The 14,573-nt window shown below is 42.8% G+C and overlaps 2 protein-coding genes across 2 annotated transcripts in view; one reads left to right on the forward strand and one right to left on the reverse strand.

The window, feature by feature from the left end:
• SNRNP25 (small nuclear ribonucleoprotein U11/U12 subunit 25) overlaps positions 1–14,573 on the forward strand; it is a 121,032-nt gene that overhangs the window by 73,900 nt on the left and 32,559 nt on the right. The window lies entirely within an intron of this gene.
• The window catches only part of GTF3C1 (general transcription factor IIIC subunit 1), a 91,463-nt gene that overhangs the window by 20,697 nt on the left and 56,193 nt on the right, over positions 1–14,573 (reverse strand). The window contains exons 19-32 of the mRNA XM_073542764.1: positions 13,977–14,154; positions 13,765–13,894; positions 12,273–12,405; positions 12,078–12,156; positions 10,895–11,068; positions 9,509–9,669; positions 9,250–9,392; positions 7,490–7,571; positions 6,476–6,588; positions 5,406–5,468; positions 4,045–4,138; positions 3,498–3,670; positions 3,130–3,414; positions 2,031–2,281 (exon numbers count right to left, since the gene is read on the reverse strand). Of these exons, the coding sequence (XP_073398865.1) occupies positions 2,031–2,281; positions 3,130–3,414; positions 3,498–3,670; positions 4,045–4,138; positions 5,406–5,468; positions 6,476–6,588; positions 7,490–7,571; positions 9,250–9,392; positions 9,509–9,669; positions 10,895–11,068; positions 12,078–12,156; positions 12,273–12,405; positions 13,765–13,894; positions 13,977–14,154 (2,059 nt within the window). The remainder of the gene's footprint in view (positions 1–2,030; positions 2,282–3,129; positions 3,415–3,497; positions 3,671–4,044; positions 4,139–5,405; positions 5,469–6,475; positions 6,589–7,489; positions 7,572–9,249; positions 9,393–9,508; positions 9,670–10,894; positions 11,069–12,077; positions 12,157–12,272; positions 12,406–13,764; positions 13,895–13,976; positions 14,155–14,573) is intronic.

Here is a 14,573-nt window from a genome sequence, read left to right on the forward strand (position 1 = left end):
ATTTCCTGAAGAAGAGGTTGCAAAAAACCTTGAAACGTGTAGAATAAACCACTGTCAAACTTTATTAACCTTCTTGAATTTCATCATTTGGGCAGCGCGGACGAAATCCACGTATTCCTTTGCAGAGCTCTGTTTCAGATAGTCGGTGACCGACTTGTGGATCTGCAGCAGCCCTTATCTATACATGCTTTGAATACCTACTACCAGGTGAGCAGTTTTTTGTCAAAACGCTTACTTTATTTGTGGGATAAGACCCTATATTGCGCTTGTGTCTCCCTCTTTCCTCACAATAAGGGATGAAAAAATGAAATTTTTACCACTAAAATGTTGCTAACAACCGAACAGGCACCTATAGCCGACAGACTAAGGCCATGGGCAACCACCAGGACCACATAGCCATGATCTCACAGTGCCAATGGGGTTATTGAAGACGCCCCCACACTCTGTTAATCATCTAGATGGCAGTCACTATTGACAGCAGCATCTAAGGGATTAAACGGCCATGGTCGGTGTCAACACCAATTGTGGCTGGTGCCGTGGGGTGTCAGCCATATTGTATATCTGACAGCCACTGTACTGACCACGATCAGTGTTGACCCCTAGATGCTACTATCAATAGCGACAAAGGCATCTGGATGGTTAACAGAGGACGAAGGGCTCCTTCTTTAACCCCATCGGCATTCAAGATCATGATTGTGTTGTCCGTATGGTTACTGCCAGGCTTGGTGTGTCCCAGGCAAAATGTGCCACGCAACATTGTAGTGGGGATGGGGGGGATGTTCCTTTCATTAATTCCACTGTTGTTGGTTGTCCAATATATAAGCTCCTCAAAGTGACTTCAAAACTGATTAAGTCTCTAAAAAATATAATTTTTGTACATTTTTTTGAAAAAAAAAAAAAATTAAAAATTTCTGCTAAACCTTTTAACTCTTCTAACAACAAAAACAACATAATAGGACTTTGAGAAAACGATGCTGATGTAAAGTGAGAAATACGGATAATATTATTTATTAACTAATCTGGCTTAAAAAAAAAAAAAGGTTTAAACATTGCTAATTTTAAAATTATTCTTACAATTTACAATTTTATTTTAACGCAAAACATAAATCGATATAAAGTTTCCCGCTAACAAAGTCCAATGTGTCATGAAAAAACAATCTCAGAATCACGGGCTATGTTGAGACATCACAGCATTATTACCACATAAAGTGACACATTAGTACTAATAAAGAACATAACATATTAGGTAATTATTCATGTGATTTGGGGCCATACAAGCATGTTCCAGGCCAATAATATGCATGCCTCCAACATTTGCACCGCTATTTGCAAGACAATTTTAAAGGGAATCTATCAGCAGGTTTTGCCATGTAATCTGAGAGTAGCATTTTTGTAGGGACAGAGACCCAGTTTCCAATGATATCTCACTTACTGGGCTGATTCTTGCACTTTTGATAAAATCCGTTTTCTCTGCTGCAGATCTATCTGTTCTCTGAATGCAGACCTCAGACTAACCCAGCCCACACCACCGATTGGTAACTTTCTGTCTATGCACAGTGTACACAGACAGCTGCCAATCAGTGGTGGGGTTACATTGAGAAAGAGCACTACATGGCAAGACACAACTAGTCCTGTAGTGATGATAATCTCTTGCTGATAAAACACTTATTTTATTTATACTACATCATGCAGCCCAGTAAGTGACACATCGCTGGAATCAGGCTCTCTGCCCTATGCTGCTTACATATCAAAGCCTGCTGACAGATTTGCTTTGATGCTCCTAAAGCAGTCCACAAAATAACCCGCGAGTTACAAAGTTTACCTACATCTGCATAATCTCGCTTTGTATATTCATGAAAATTGCCATGAACACCATGAAGTGGATCAGTGATCCCTTATGTGTCATCAAAGTGAGACGTTGCTTTATAACCGGACTACCTTTCCCCCCTCTCACTTCGTGATTTTTCAGGGATTAACAGAATCAGATCTACTGTTTCCTATATAAACAGCCTCCATTGTGGATCCCTTACCAGAATAATTTAACCTTCCTTCCAGAGGTGTATTCCTTAGTTTTATCCGTACATGACAAGAATTGACAACCACGCTGTCATTTGGGTTCAGGTTCCTTAAGCTGACTATTCCGGGGGCGCAGTAACCTCTCATCAGCAGATAGTTAGTGTGAGACGCCTGACGCGCCTTCACTTCTATCTTCCGTTTGTTTCCCAAACTGTCGTCATCTTCATCGTCAAAATCTTCTTCATCCAGCCCTTCTTTTCCAAAACTGCAGCAAAATTTGAAAAGGATTATGAAAGTGTTATGTGGCAAGAGAAGAAAAAAAAAAAGTTACAAAACACGTAAAACCCCCCACAAAATTTACATAAAAATAGCTAACATTTCATATCCACACTAGATTGCTAGGATAAAAAGTACCGGTACTTTAAGTATTTTGGCTACATTCACACTGAAGTTTTTTGTATTGTTTACACTCTTCCTGAAGGCAAAATTTTACAGCTTTTCAAATATCCTTTGTTAAAAAGTTATAACCAATTTTGCTCCTATAGTCTGTGCAACTCCTTTAAATAGGTGGTTGTCCTGTTGCTGATGTAGAAACGACTGCATACTGGCTGTATGGTTTCCCCGCTCTTCCCCTCCCTTCTCTCAGTGTTAGGGAGCAGTCAGACATCGATATAAATCGAAGGCGTTATCGTAACACCGTGCACAGACTGGCTAGCAGGTCTCCTGTCCCAAGCGTGACAGCTGCATAGAAATACAGGAAACTGTCCCGCTCGGGTCCAGAGAGACGCCAGCAAGTCCATGCACTGCGTTACGAATGCTTCCCTTGATGCTCTCAACCAGTGTCGGACTGGGAAGTCAAGAGCCCACTAGTAACATCAACTGCAGGGCCGAACTTTTCAGCTACATGCAAATATGACTTTACCTTCATTCCCAAATTTCTATAACAATAAACTGGGTAGACTGTTAAATTAATTAATAAATAAGATGCCGCCTTTGTCTGTACATAATGATTCAAGTACTGTTCAGGAAAGGTGATGGCCCACCAGAGGATTTTCCTGTTCTCCTGTCGGCCAGTCCGAGCCTATTCTCAACACCTACACAGAAACCATTTACCTTTTCATGACTTCGTTCTCAACTAAGGTGCTGTCCACCACTACGATCTGGTCAGGGATTTTCACATTCACAGAAATAAACCCCAGGAGTAGTAGAGACAGAAAGGTCACACATTGGCCGCCTGGGCCATCCAAAGGAAATGACAGCATGTCTTCTGTAGAGTCATCTATCTGGTCACCAAAAGAGAATGTGTCTTCTTGATCAGCATTCCCACAAGACTTTAGCTTTTCCAAAAACTGGAAGGATTCTGTACAAATTGTAGAGGGAAAGCGCCAAGTAAAAAGCCTCGAGGAATAGAAAGAGACAACAATAAGCCGGAAAACGTTCACAGATAGCTAAAACTCGCAGGAAATTATTCAATGTCCTACCTGTAGTAACCCTGTGATAACTGGAAGGACATGGGCACAAATGGTAAAGCGCGGTTTTTCTTTGGTCCTAACGTATGATTTCCACGACGACGATTGACCAGTCTCTTCTTCTGAAACTCCACAAAAGCCTTTCCCAGAATGTCATCACGATACTGTCTGTACATTCGAAAAGTCTACAAAGAAATACAAATTATTCCCAAAAACCTGAACAACACAATCCTGCTTATTCTATTTGAAACCATGTGCAAATAAAACCAAACGTGGTGGAATCATACATCTCAGCATTTGATGCACCCAAAATGTACAAAAACAACTAATATACTCAACACTTCTACGCTCCACGTCCCGAACTGAATGGCTGTTACGTATACGTGACATGAAAATGACCTGGAATGGGGTCTACAGGGCAAATGCAGTATGGAACACAAGTTTTACAAAATCTCTACACATGTCCAGGATATCCTCACCCTCCCACTCAAGGCATATAAGCTCATGCACATTAGGGATTTGGCCAGATGCTAAATTGTAAATAAGATATTGCACTTACTTGTAGAGATCGGAATGACTTCATTTGCATGTCAGAAAGTGCCAGCGTGCTTAAAATGAGGTTCTGTAACACCAACACCTGGATGTCATCCACACTTTACAGAGACAGAAAAAAACAGCTTAGAATCACTTCAAATACTGCACTGGACAGGAAAACAACAAAGCAAAGATGCACTGAAATGAGCACTAGGAGGTGGTCACCCAGCTTCAGTGGGCACTGATGGAGGGCTAACCTAGCCTCAGAGGGCACTGATGAAGGGCAAAACTAGCCTCGGAGGGCACTGATGGAGGGCCAAACTAACTTCAGGGAGCACTGATGGAGGGCCAAACTAGCCTTGGAGGACCAACCCAGCCTTGAAAGGCTTGATGGAGGGCATACAAAGCCTTCAAGCACACTGATGGAGTACCTGACTTTAGAGGACACTAATGCAAAGCCAACTTGTAACCAGAGGAAAATAATTGAAGATCAACCTAGCTCTAGAAAACACTGATAGAGTACCAACCTAGCCCCAGAGAGTACTAATGGAGGGCCAACTTAGCATCAAAGGGCACTGATGAAGGGCCAACCTAACATCAATGGGCACTAATGGAGAGGTAACCTAGCATCAAAGGGCACTGATGGTGGGCCAACTTAGCCTCAGAGAACACTTTTAGGGGACCAACCTAGCCTCAGAGAGCACTTCTGGAGGGCCAACCTAGCCTCAGAGAGCACTTCTGGAGGGCCAACCTAGCCTCAAAGAGCACTTCTGGAGGGCCAACCTAGCCTAAGGCTATGTGCCCACGTAGCGTTTTTTTAAATGCTCAGGAAACGGGTTCTCTTTCCCAGAAAACACGCGTTTCTGATGCGTTTTTTTCCGTGCGTCTTTTGGACTATAGGAAATAGCCAAAAACACGGACCTAAGCGGAAATTAATTATCATGCTGCGTTTTTTTACCGCTAAGCGTTTCCTTAGCGGTAAAAAACGCATCCATTGGCACAAAAAGGCCAAAATGCATTTAAATGAATGGGATGCTTCTTTTAAGCGTTTTTGATGCGGTTTGACCCCGAAAAACGCATCAAAAACGCTTAAAAAAAAACGCTATGTGTGCACACAGCCTAAGAGAGCACTGATGGAGGGCTTACATAAGCTTGGAATGCACTGATGGAGGGCTTACATAAGTTCAGAGGGCACTGATGGAGGGCTCACATAGCCTCAGAGAGCACTCATGGAGGGCAAAGCTTGCCTCAGAGAGCATTGATGGAAGGCCAAGCCATTGTGAAAGCACAGTAAAAACAGTAACTCAACAGAGACATCTAATTGAGGGACAAACCTAATAGAGTTTAAAGGTGATGGAGCTAAGATGGCTCATCTATGATCAATACCTGCTGATGAGTTCCAAATCTTTTTTCTGGTTCAGTTCATCACCAACAGCCAAAACGCGAAACCTGCCAAATGAAGAATGTATTATTAACAAAGTATAACTAAACCCAAGAACGGTCAGGACAACGTGTTCAGCCTAAATGTAAATTACATTTCTATGCATTAATGACAAACAGAAATGTTGAAAACAATGAGGAAGTGAAACATATACAGTATTATGTATATTAGAATCATGTGTTGTGTCGCCCCCACAAGGTACCTAATATTTGCCCCTAAAACCTTGTGAGGGCATCACAACATAGAACCAGACCCCAATCAGAGGACAATAAAACTTTCACACTCCTTTTCTATGAACTAGTCCAATCTTTATGTTTATCCCTCTCCCATAATGACAATTTTGCTTCAAGTCACTTGTCTTATTTATTGCATTATTTCTGTGCTGTGTTGTGCATAAATATGTGATTCTTCAGGTTTTGTATTAGTCTAGCCTGATGAAGAGACCTGAGTAGTCGCGAAAGCTTGCTACGTGTTACCAAATTTTCAGTTAGCCATTAAAAGGTATCAACCACTGAGGACGCTCAATTCTGAATATTTTTCTTTTTTATTCTTCTTTTTTACTGGCTAATACAGTACAAAGATATATCTCGTTCCTGTACTGCAATCCTAAACTGTCTGGATGCGAATCAAGCTCTGATATTATATAAAAGACTTGTTAGCAAGCTCAGCACAATCTTTCAGTGCCTCCCTCCGCCTGTTTCCTCTCCCTGCTCTTCATTACTTCTCCACTATCCCACCTCCATAGAGTATAATGGCCTGTGCTCATGATGACTCCCGTCCATCTCATCTGAAGAAGATGGAATTGAGAGTTTAATTTCCCAGTGTGGATGACAAGTTCAGGAGGCCAGGGGGAGAGTTAGATGTGGCTAAAAAGTGGGGAATAAAGCGGATTTCTCTGATCAGATATATATTAATGTTTCTTACAATCCCCTGTACTATTGATTTATGCCAAGCACAGTTCCATTTTAAAGCCTCATTGGAATAGGAGTTGCATAAAAGCTATACAGCATGTTACCTGTTGAACAGCTCATCGATAGAGTCTGGAATTTCATATATCGTGTAACCCAGAGAAGAGCTGAACTTCAGCTTGAGCCTGTCCACAAATTCTTTAAACTCAGCAGCACAAACCTTTGTGGAAGAAAGACAACCTGAAGTAACATTGGGCTTTTGTTAAGATGACAACATTTCATTATTGTCCAATTTCCGTCTTGAACATGTGACATCTGATGTGAGCCTGTTTTGCCTCCCTACACATGACTGTATGGTCAGAAGTCCATTTTTGGATCCCTATGTGTAACAGATCTGTTTTTATCATCTGATTTGTACTTAAGCCCCCAATAGATAGATGACAGCGGACAAACAGCTACCACCCCAGAGACCCCACATGCTCATCGCTCCTGTGCTCTCTATGAGAGACTGCTCTGGTGGGGGCTTACATCATTAATAACAAAAGGATCGATCAGTGAAAATCCGGTATGCCGGATCCTTCTCTCCGCCACCATCATCTGTCAGGCAACAGTGGAGAAGCCCCCAACCATCTTAGACAGTCAGTCTTTATTAACATCTATTAGCAATTTTCACCAATAAAACAAATCCCGATGGGGGACGGAGCCATTTTTCATAAATTCCGACTGTGTGTCCTTTTTCAAAATCAATTGTCTGTTTGAAGCAAGTGACATAAGGTCACTGTACGCCCTTCATGTGGTCACTAGATATGTGGACCAAGAAAAATGTGTGTGAAGATCCCCGCAGAATGGAACTCGGGTCTCCATTGTGCAGACAGTTTGCAGAATTTGCTCGCTATATTTCTTAATTATTTCATTTTGAAAAGTGTCACGAAAAGAAGCATAGGAAGTCTCCTCTTCCATATACTGTAGAGCGGAAAGGGATCCAAATAGCTATAATATGGCCACCTGAGTGCTTCATTCTACATCAGAGACTTATGGTCGTCCCTAATGTTCCACTTTTATATACTGACTCTGTTGCCAGGATTGAATCCATTGAAATAGTTTTACGCACACACTCATACCTTAGCATCGTCATAATTTTCTCTCCTATTCATAAATTCTTCACAAAGTGCTTTATCCTGGTACACTTCTGCCAAGCACACCCTAGGACAAATGGAAGATGGTCATCACATACATAGAACAGGTGAGGAACATGGCCTGCAAGATTACCACCATAAGGCCGCCTCACGCTATATACTCAGGATGTCCACATAGTAATCACATACATAGAACAGCTGAGGAACGTGGCCTGTAAGAAGACCACAATAATGCCACCTCACCCTATATACTCAGGATGTACCATATACTAATCACATACATAGAACAGGTGAGGAACGTGGCCTGTAAGAAGACCACGATAATGCCACCTCACCCTATATACTCAGGATGTACCATATACTAATCACATACATAGAACAGGTGAGGAACGTGGCCTGTAAGAAGACCACAATAATGCCACCTCACACTATATACTCAGGATGTACCATATACTAATCACATACATAGAACAGGTGAGGAGCGTGGCCTGTAAGAATACCACAATAAGGCCTCCTCACCCTATATACTCAGGATGTCCCATATACTAATCACATACATAGAACAGGTGAGGAACGTGGCCTGTAAGACCACAATAATGCCACCTCACCCTATATACTCAGGATGTACCATATACTAATCACATACATAGAACAGGTGAGGAACGTGGCCTGTAAGACCACAATAATGCCACCTCACCCTATATACTCAGGATGTCCCATATAGTAATCACATACATAGAACAGGTGAGGAACGTGGCCTGTAAGAAGACCACAATAATGCCGCCTCACCCTATATACTCAGGATGTACCATATACTAATCACATACATAGAACAGGTGAGGAACGTGGCCTGTAAGAAGACCACAATAATGCCACCTCACCCTATATACTCAGGATGTACCATATACTAATCACATACATAGAACAGGTGAGGAGCGTGGCCTGTAAGAATACCACAATAAGGCCTCCTCACCCTATATACTCAGGATGTCCCATATAGTAATCACATACATAGAACAGGTGAGGAACGTGGCCTGTAAGATGACCACCATAAGGCCTCCTCACCCTATATACTCAGGATGTCCCATATAGTAATCACATACATAGAACAGGTGAGGAACGTGGCCTGTAAGAAGACCACAATAATGCCACCTCACCCTATATACTCAGGATGTCCCATATAGTAATCACTTACATAGAACAGGTGAGGAACGTGGCCTGTAAGATGACCACCATAAGGCAGCCTCACCCTATATACTCAGGATGTCCACATAGTAATCACATAATCGGCCAAAGGACCCGGGCACCGAATGGACAGTCCAATAATTACAACAGTTGCAATGTAATGCAGCATTGCCGCCAAATGAAGTCTTGTAGTGGCTCGACCCGGCGATCAGAGGACTAATGTCTAAATGGGCAACCAAACTAACCCCGCTCAATATTGGGACAATTTTCAGACTTTTTTTTATAAATTAAAATATAATCTAAATTATTAAAAAATGGCACACTTAAAATGGCAGCCAGCACTGGGGTGCCTGTATGCAATTTTGGGTACCACATGGATATCTTTATGCAATTTCGGGTGCCTCATGGATGTCTTTATCCAATTTTACATCGCAGTGTAACAGTTTGTATAAATTAAAAAAAAAGGCTATGTAAGAGTAGGTGCACAGCGCTAGAACATTAATAATTGGCCAGCCCTCAGCCCCCGGCGGCGTGGGGTCGGTACGTATGCCATAACTTACTTGTAGTTTAGATACGTCTGTGGGTTTTTGATGATGAACCGCGCTCGTCTTCCGATGGAGTGTGAGGTTTTGTCGAGTGACTCGTCCATGCTGGCGTGCATGATATCCCGCACAACTTGCCAGGGAACAAACGGTCTTTTCACCTAAGCAAAAAAAAAAAAAAAAAAAAAGAAGAGAAACAAAAAGTGGAAAATGCCCTTTTTCTTTGGTTTCTTGTCCCGTCCCATGTTTTTCTGCGGCTCTGGTGGTGAAGCCTTACCTTTCTGTTCAGGATGTTGCTGGTGATCCGACAGAGCATCAATAATCCGTCTTCTTGGGAGGTCCAGGCCACGCGCAGGCGGGTCATTCTTTGGAGAGCGCTCTGGTCGGCCTCGTCGTGGTAGCGGTTTTTCTTGATATTTTTCTCTTCATTTGTGTCCTCTGATACATTAAAAGTGTGGAAACCATAGATCTACCGTTACACGACGCAGCACGGCCATTTCTAAGCCTAATGATATTTCTCCAGAAAATGGGTTAAAATATTCAACAAATTGGGTAAGTCATCCTCCAAGGCAGAAATACAGCACACTGTACGAGCATATAAAGAAGTCTCTATTCGCGATGAGCGAGCACACATAAGGTGTTATCTAAGCATGCTCAGGTGGTGACCAAGTGGCTTCGGCATGCCTGAAAAACACGTTCATATGTTAGACAATCCCCACATGGGTTGCAGCTGTTGAACAGCCATGAGACATGCAGGTGGGGGAACTTGAACATATTATTTGAGCATGCCGAAGTCACTTGTTCAGCACCTGAGCATGCGCAGATAACACCTTATCCGAGCACGTTTGCTCATCACTATTCTCATGTGATTGCCCATTGTGCTTCAAAGTCACTGTTAAGTGTGTGTATCTAGTAAGTCTGAGCCTTACTTACTAAAGAGTAACTAAAATTTCATTTATTAATTAATCATATTGTCCAGCATGGAAAGTTATGAAACTTTGCAAATCGCTTTATTACGGGGTTTGTCTTAATTCCTATAAAAAATATTGAATGTAAGTAGCTTCCAAACCCCGTTTTTGCCCCAGTTTATTCGCCTGCCTTCAGCTGCACTGATAGAAGAACGTACTCATGTGGAGTCCAGATGATGGCAGTGATGGGTCGGAACCTGTCTCCTCCTCTGAATGTTGTGCTTATCAGAATAACTTCCTGCAGCAGCTTATCTCCAGAATTAGCAGACACGGGCTGAGCTGACCCTTTCACTTCCATCATCTGTACTCCAGATGAGTAATGGGGAAAAGCAGGGATTTGTAAGCTACTTACATGCATTTTTTTACAACCATGAAGGCAAATTCCCTAATAAGGTTATTTGCAAAGTTTCAGAACTTTCCGTGCTAGACAAAATTCTGAAAAGAAATAAACAAAATTCAGGAACTACTTCCGTATCGCCCATGGACCTTACACCTCCAGGTGGTCCGCATTCTATTCCACAATGTCACGCCATAAGTACACTGCACTCGATCGTGGGGGTCTCCCTATAGAGAAGGCACAGATGGTTTATTACCGCTTCTGCCTTCCCAGCGGTTTCTGACTGTTCGATCGGGGAGGGGTCATATACAACAATGGTGAGAACGGCGTAGCGGGCAGCCATTTTAACCATACTTACTCTTCATCTTCTTTGGTTTTGGCTTCTTCTCGCTTTCTTTCTTTTGCCTTTTCCGCTTCTGGCTTTTCCCCCCTTGCACTCGCTTGCTGCGGTTCGCTGTGACTTCCTTCACAATCTTGACAAGTTCTCCTGTCTCGGACATAGAAATCTCTCCAAAGAATTTCTTTTGATTGCCTAAAACCCAGAATGACAAGGCGCATTGGGCAAGTAGCAGCCATCTTGTATACGCTATGTATCATATCGAGTGGCTGAAGTACATGCTAGGGGCGGCCAATGTCGGACCGCATAAGACAGGGGGGGGGGCGCTAACCCCCTGAATTACAGTAGATTTTGTGTAGAATACTTGCTCTACACGACTTCAGAGATAAAGAGCAAATATCTGTCCTGCCAGGATTACACCTTGGCAACAAATCATTTTAGTTGTATTTTTATTTCCCCATCAAAATTATTTCCATATGTTTCTCAATTGATTTGTACAGATTATGTGTGACCTTAAAGGTGGGAAGAGTTCTGAAATTATTTTTCTTGGAAATTTTTTTTTACATGACAAAAACTTGGGATGTGTAGATGCTTTAGATCCACTGTAAGTAAATATAGTGATAGGAATGTACACTCCAGAACAAAGCATTATAGCGGAACCATAAAGCTCAGCACAAGCTCTACTAATGCTACCACTCTACTACTAACCAGAACTGTCAATCAGGATAAAGACCCCGCCCCTCCAGAAACCAGGAAGTGAGAAGACTGTGGGGCTGTGAGCTGCCCAGGAGACAGAACCCTCTAAGTTTATACTGAAATCAGAGGAATGCATTTATAGCGGAACCATAAAGCTTAGCACAAGCTCAACTAATGCTACCACTCTGCTACTAACCAGGACTGTCAATCAGGATACAGGCCCCGCCCCTCCAGAAACCAGGAAGTGAGAAGACTGTGGGGCTGTGAGCTGCCCAGGAGACAGAACCCTCTAAGTTTATACTGAAATCACGGGAAAGCATTTATAGCGGAACCATAAAGCTCAGCACAAGCTCTACTAATACTACCACTCTGCTACTAATCAGAACTGTCAATCAGGATAAAGTCTCCGCCTCTCCAGAAACCAGGAAGTGAGAAGACTGTGGGGCTGTGAGCTGCCCAGGAGACAGAACCTTTTAAGGTTATACTGAAATCACGGGAAAGCATTTACCTCGGGAGCCTAAGGGAAGATTATGCTTATTCAGGAAGGTCTGGAGTCTCAGAGTAAGGCCGTCTTTTGAAGATGAATTCTTTAAAGAAAAAAGAATTATAGCTTATGAAAGCTGGGCAGGAAACGCATATGAAATGAGATAACGTAACTTAACATGTCTGCAAATTAGGGCTGCGAACACCAATCACAACCGACCTTCTTATTGTTAATGATATAGCTGATCCAAATCCAATTTCGCTTTAGATGGCTGTAAAAGCTCGAGTCCAGGCCGCCGGCTCCTAATCCATCTCCGGGAACAGTGCCATCATCCACAACTTCCTTGCTGCCCCTGTAATGGGAAATACCAAAATAAACCCGTGCTACTCATAAAAGACTAATGCACTCTCCACCTGATGGAGTTATCCATGTTTCCTGACATAGGAGCATTACAACAGTATTATGTATATGAAAAAAGTTCCAATGATTAGCAAGGCTGAAAGTTCCTATTGATTGGGCCCTGGCACTTAGGATACAGTATATCCAAAGAGGTTTTCGCTCTACTTTGCATTATGGAAACAGGTGCAGAACACTTTTTAAAATGACACAAAACGATGTGGACGGGCATAGAAGCCTCACTGTACGCCGCAGGGTCTTTGATGCCACCTGCTGCCCATGGTACCATATGCACACAATGAAAGGACTGAGCTGCATCCACAGCTGTCGACAGTGCGGCGGTCATGCACCGAGCGCTTCATGCACCTGCGCAAGACCGGACGCAGGAGGGGGCACTAACATGTAGGTAGATCATTTGCCACTACCATGGATAGATATAGACAACTGCCGCCTCCATCGTTTACGAATGGTACCCGATAGCCATAGGAAGCAAATCGCCTTCTGCAATGCGGTAGGAGGCTAACCATGGCCGTATAGATTTCGCCCTATAACTGTGCACGGTGGAAGGACTCCTTCTAGTGCGGAGGGAGAGCAGGAGTCTCACACATGCAGAAAGACTAAAATATTTCATCTCTTGTCTAATAATTATTTTATCCTAGAGAAATGTTTTTCGTTTATGAAGTGCATCATATGGACAAAAGTACTGGGACGCACATCAGTCAATAAATCATATGTTATTCAGTCAGTCCCATTGCCCCTAGTCATGCAGTCGCACTTTACTAACATTTGGAAATATTCGCGCATGGTCCTATAACAGAATGCCACCAGTGTAACCAGTCAGTCCATGAAATGTCTTCACCTCTCTATACGTATTCCACCATCACCTGTGAACAATGTTATGGAAATTCGGAAGCGTTTAGGAACACTGTAACTCGGCCACAAAGTTTCCGACCATGTAAAAATACAGAGCGGGGGTCCCCGAGTGCACTAAAGTCACACCAACACTTTGCTGACTCCATAACGGCACAGTCCAAATCTTATATGTTACTAACATCAAGATAAAACAGTGTACCCTCCATCCCATCCCCCGGGAGGTCCATGGTATAGGTTTCTATGGCTGAGCAGCTACATGCGAATCTTATATCACCAAGCACAATGCCAAGCCATGGATGTAATGATGCAAAGCACTACACTACTGGAGTCTGAAGGAGCGGAAACATGTTATTATTCCGAAATCTATTGATTAAAATGGACTTTGTGGGGCAACCACTATAAAACAATGGGTTAACGTTTTAAGTGGGACATGAAGACGTACGGTATAATCTCCAGAATGTTAAATTTCGGCTCCAGAATTTGCTTGTCTTCCTGCTCCACCTCCATCTCTGGTCCTAACGCGCTTTGATCTTGGGGATTTGTCTTCTTTCCACGAGAACAACGGACGATACCTAAAGCCAAGTAGGAAGCAATGGTCATTAGATCCGCAGGTTTCCATTAGTAGGCATCTGTTGCCCTGAGAATATGGCTTACCTAGAGGCGTATTCAGACATACAAACTGCAAGTCGAACCAATAATTCTCCACATCTTGAAAACTTTCTAAGCTGTAAGAGCGCTTCTGGAAGGGATGACTAGCTTGTGCTATGTTGTAGTGGGGCTCACAAACCGTGGTGTCCACTATGGTTGCATTTTTCTTCACATACAAAAATACCTTAGGAAGAAGAAAGGACAGAAACTCTTTACATCAATTTTACAGGGGAAGTCTACCTTCTAGAGGGATTTTACCTTAAAGAACAATTGTTTCGGTAACCCCTATAGGACGAACCCAATTATAGGCGACTCCCCAGGGTTAGATAACAGCAAGTACAAAAAGGAGATTTTTGTGTACTCAACGTAAAATCTCTTTCTCTTAGCCTTTAATTGGGGGACACAGAACCGTGGGTGTTATGCTGCTGTCCACTAGGAGGCGACACTATGCATAATCTGAAAAAGATTAACTTTGGCTCCTCCTCTGCAGTATACACCCCTGGACGGCGTCAGCCTTCTCCAGTTTTGTGCAAAAGCATTAGGAGGAATATACCAGAAACATAACCATGCCTGTAAAAAAAAGGCTACTATAAAACAGGCTCA

The sequence above is a fragment of the Dendrobates tinctorius genome, unplaced genomic scaffold (genome assembly GCF_039654945.1).
Source record: "Dendrobates tinctorius isolate UK_male_01 unplaced genomic scaffold, ASM3965494v1 ptg000129l, whole genome shotgun sequence".
Classification (NCBI taxonomy): Eukaryota; Metazoa; Chordata; class Amphibia; order Anura; family Dendrobatidae; genus Dendrobates; species Dendrobates tinctorius.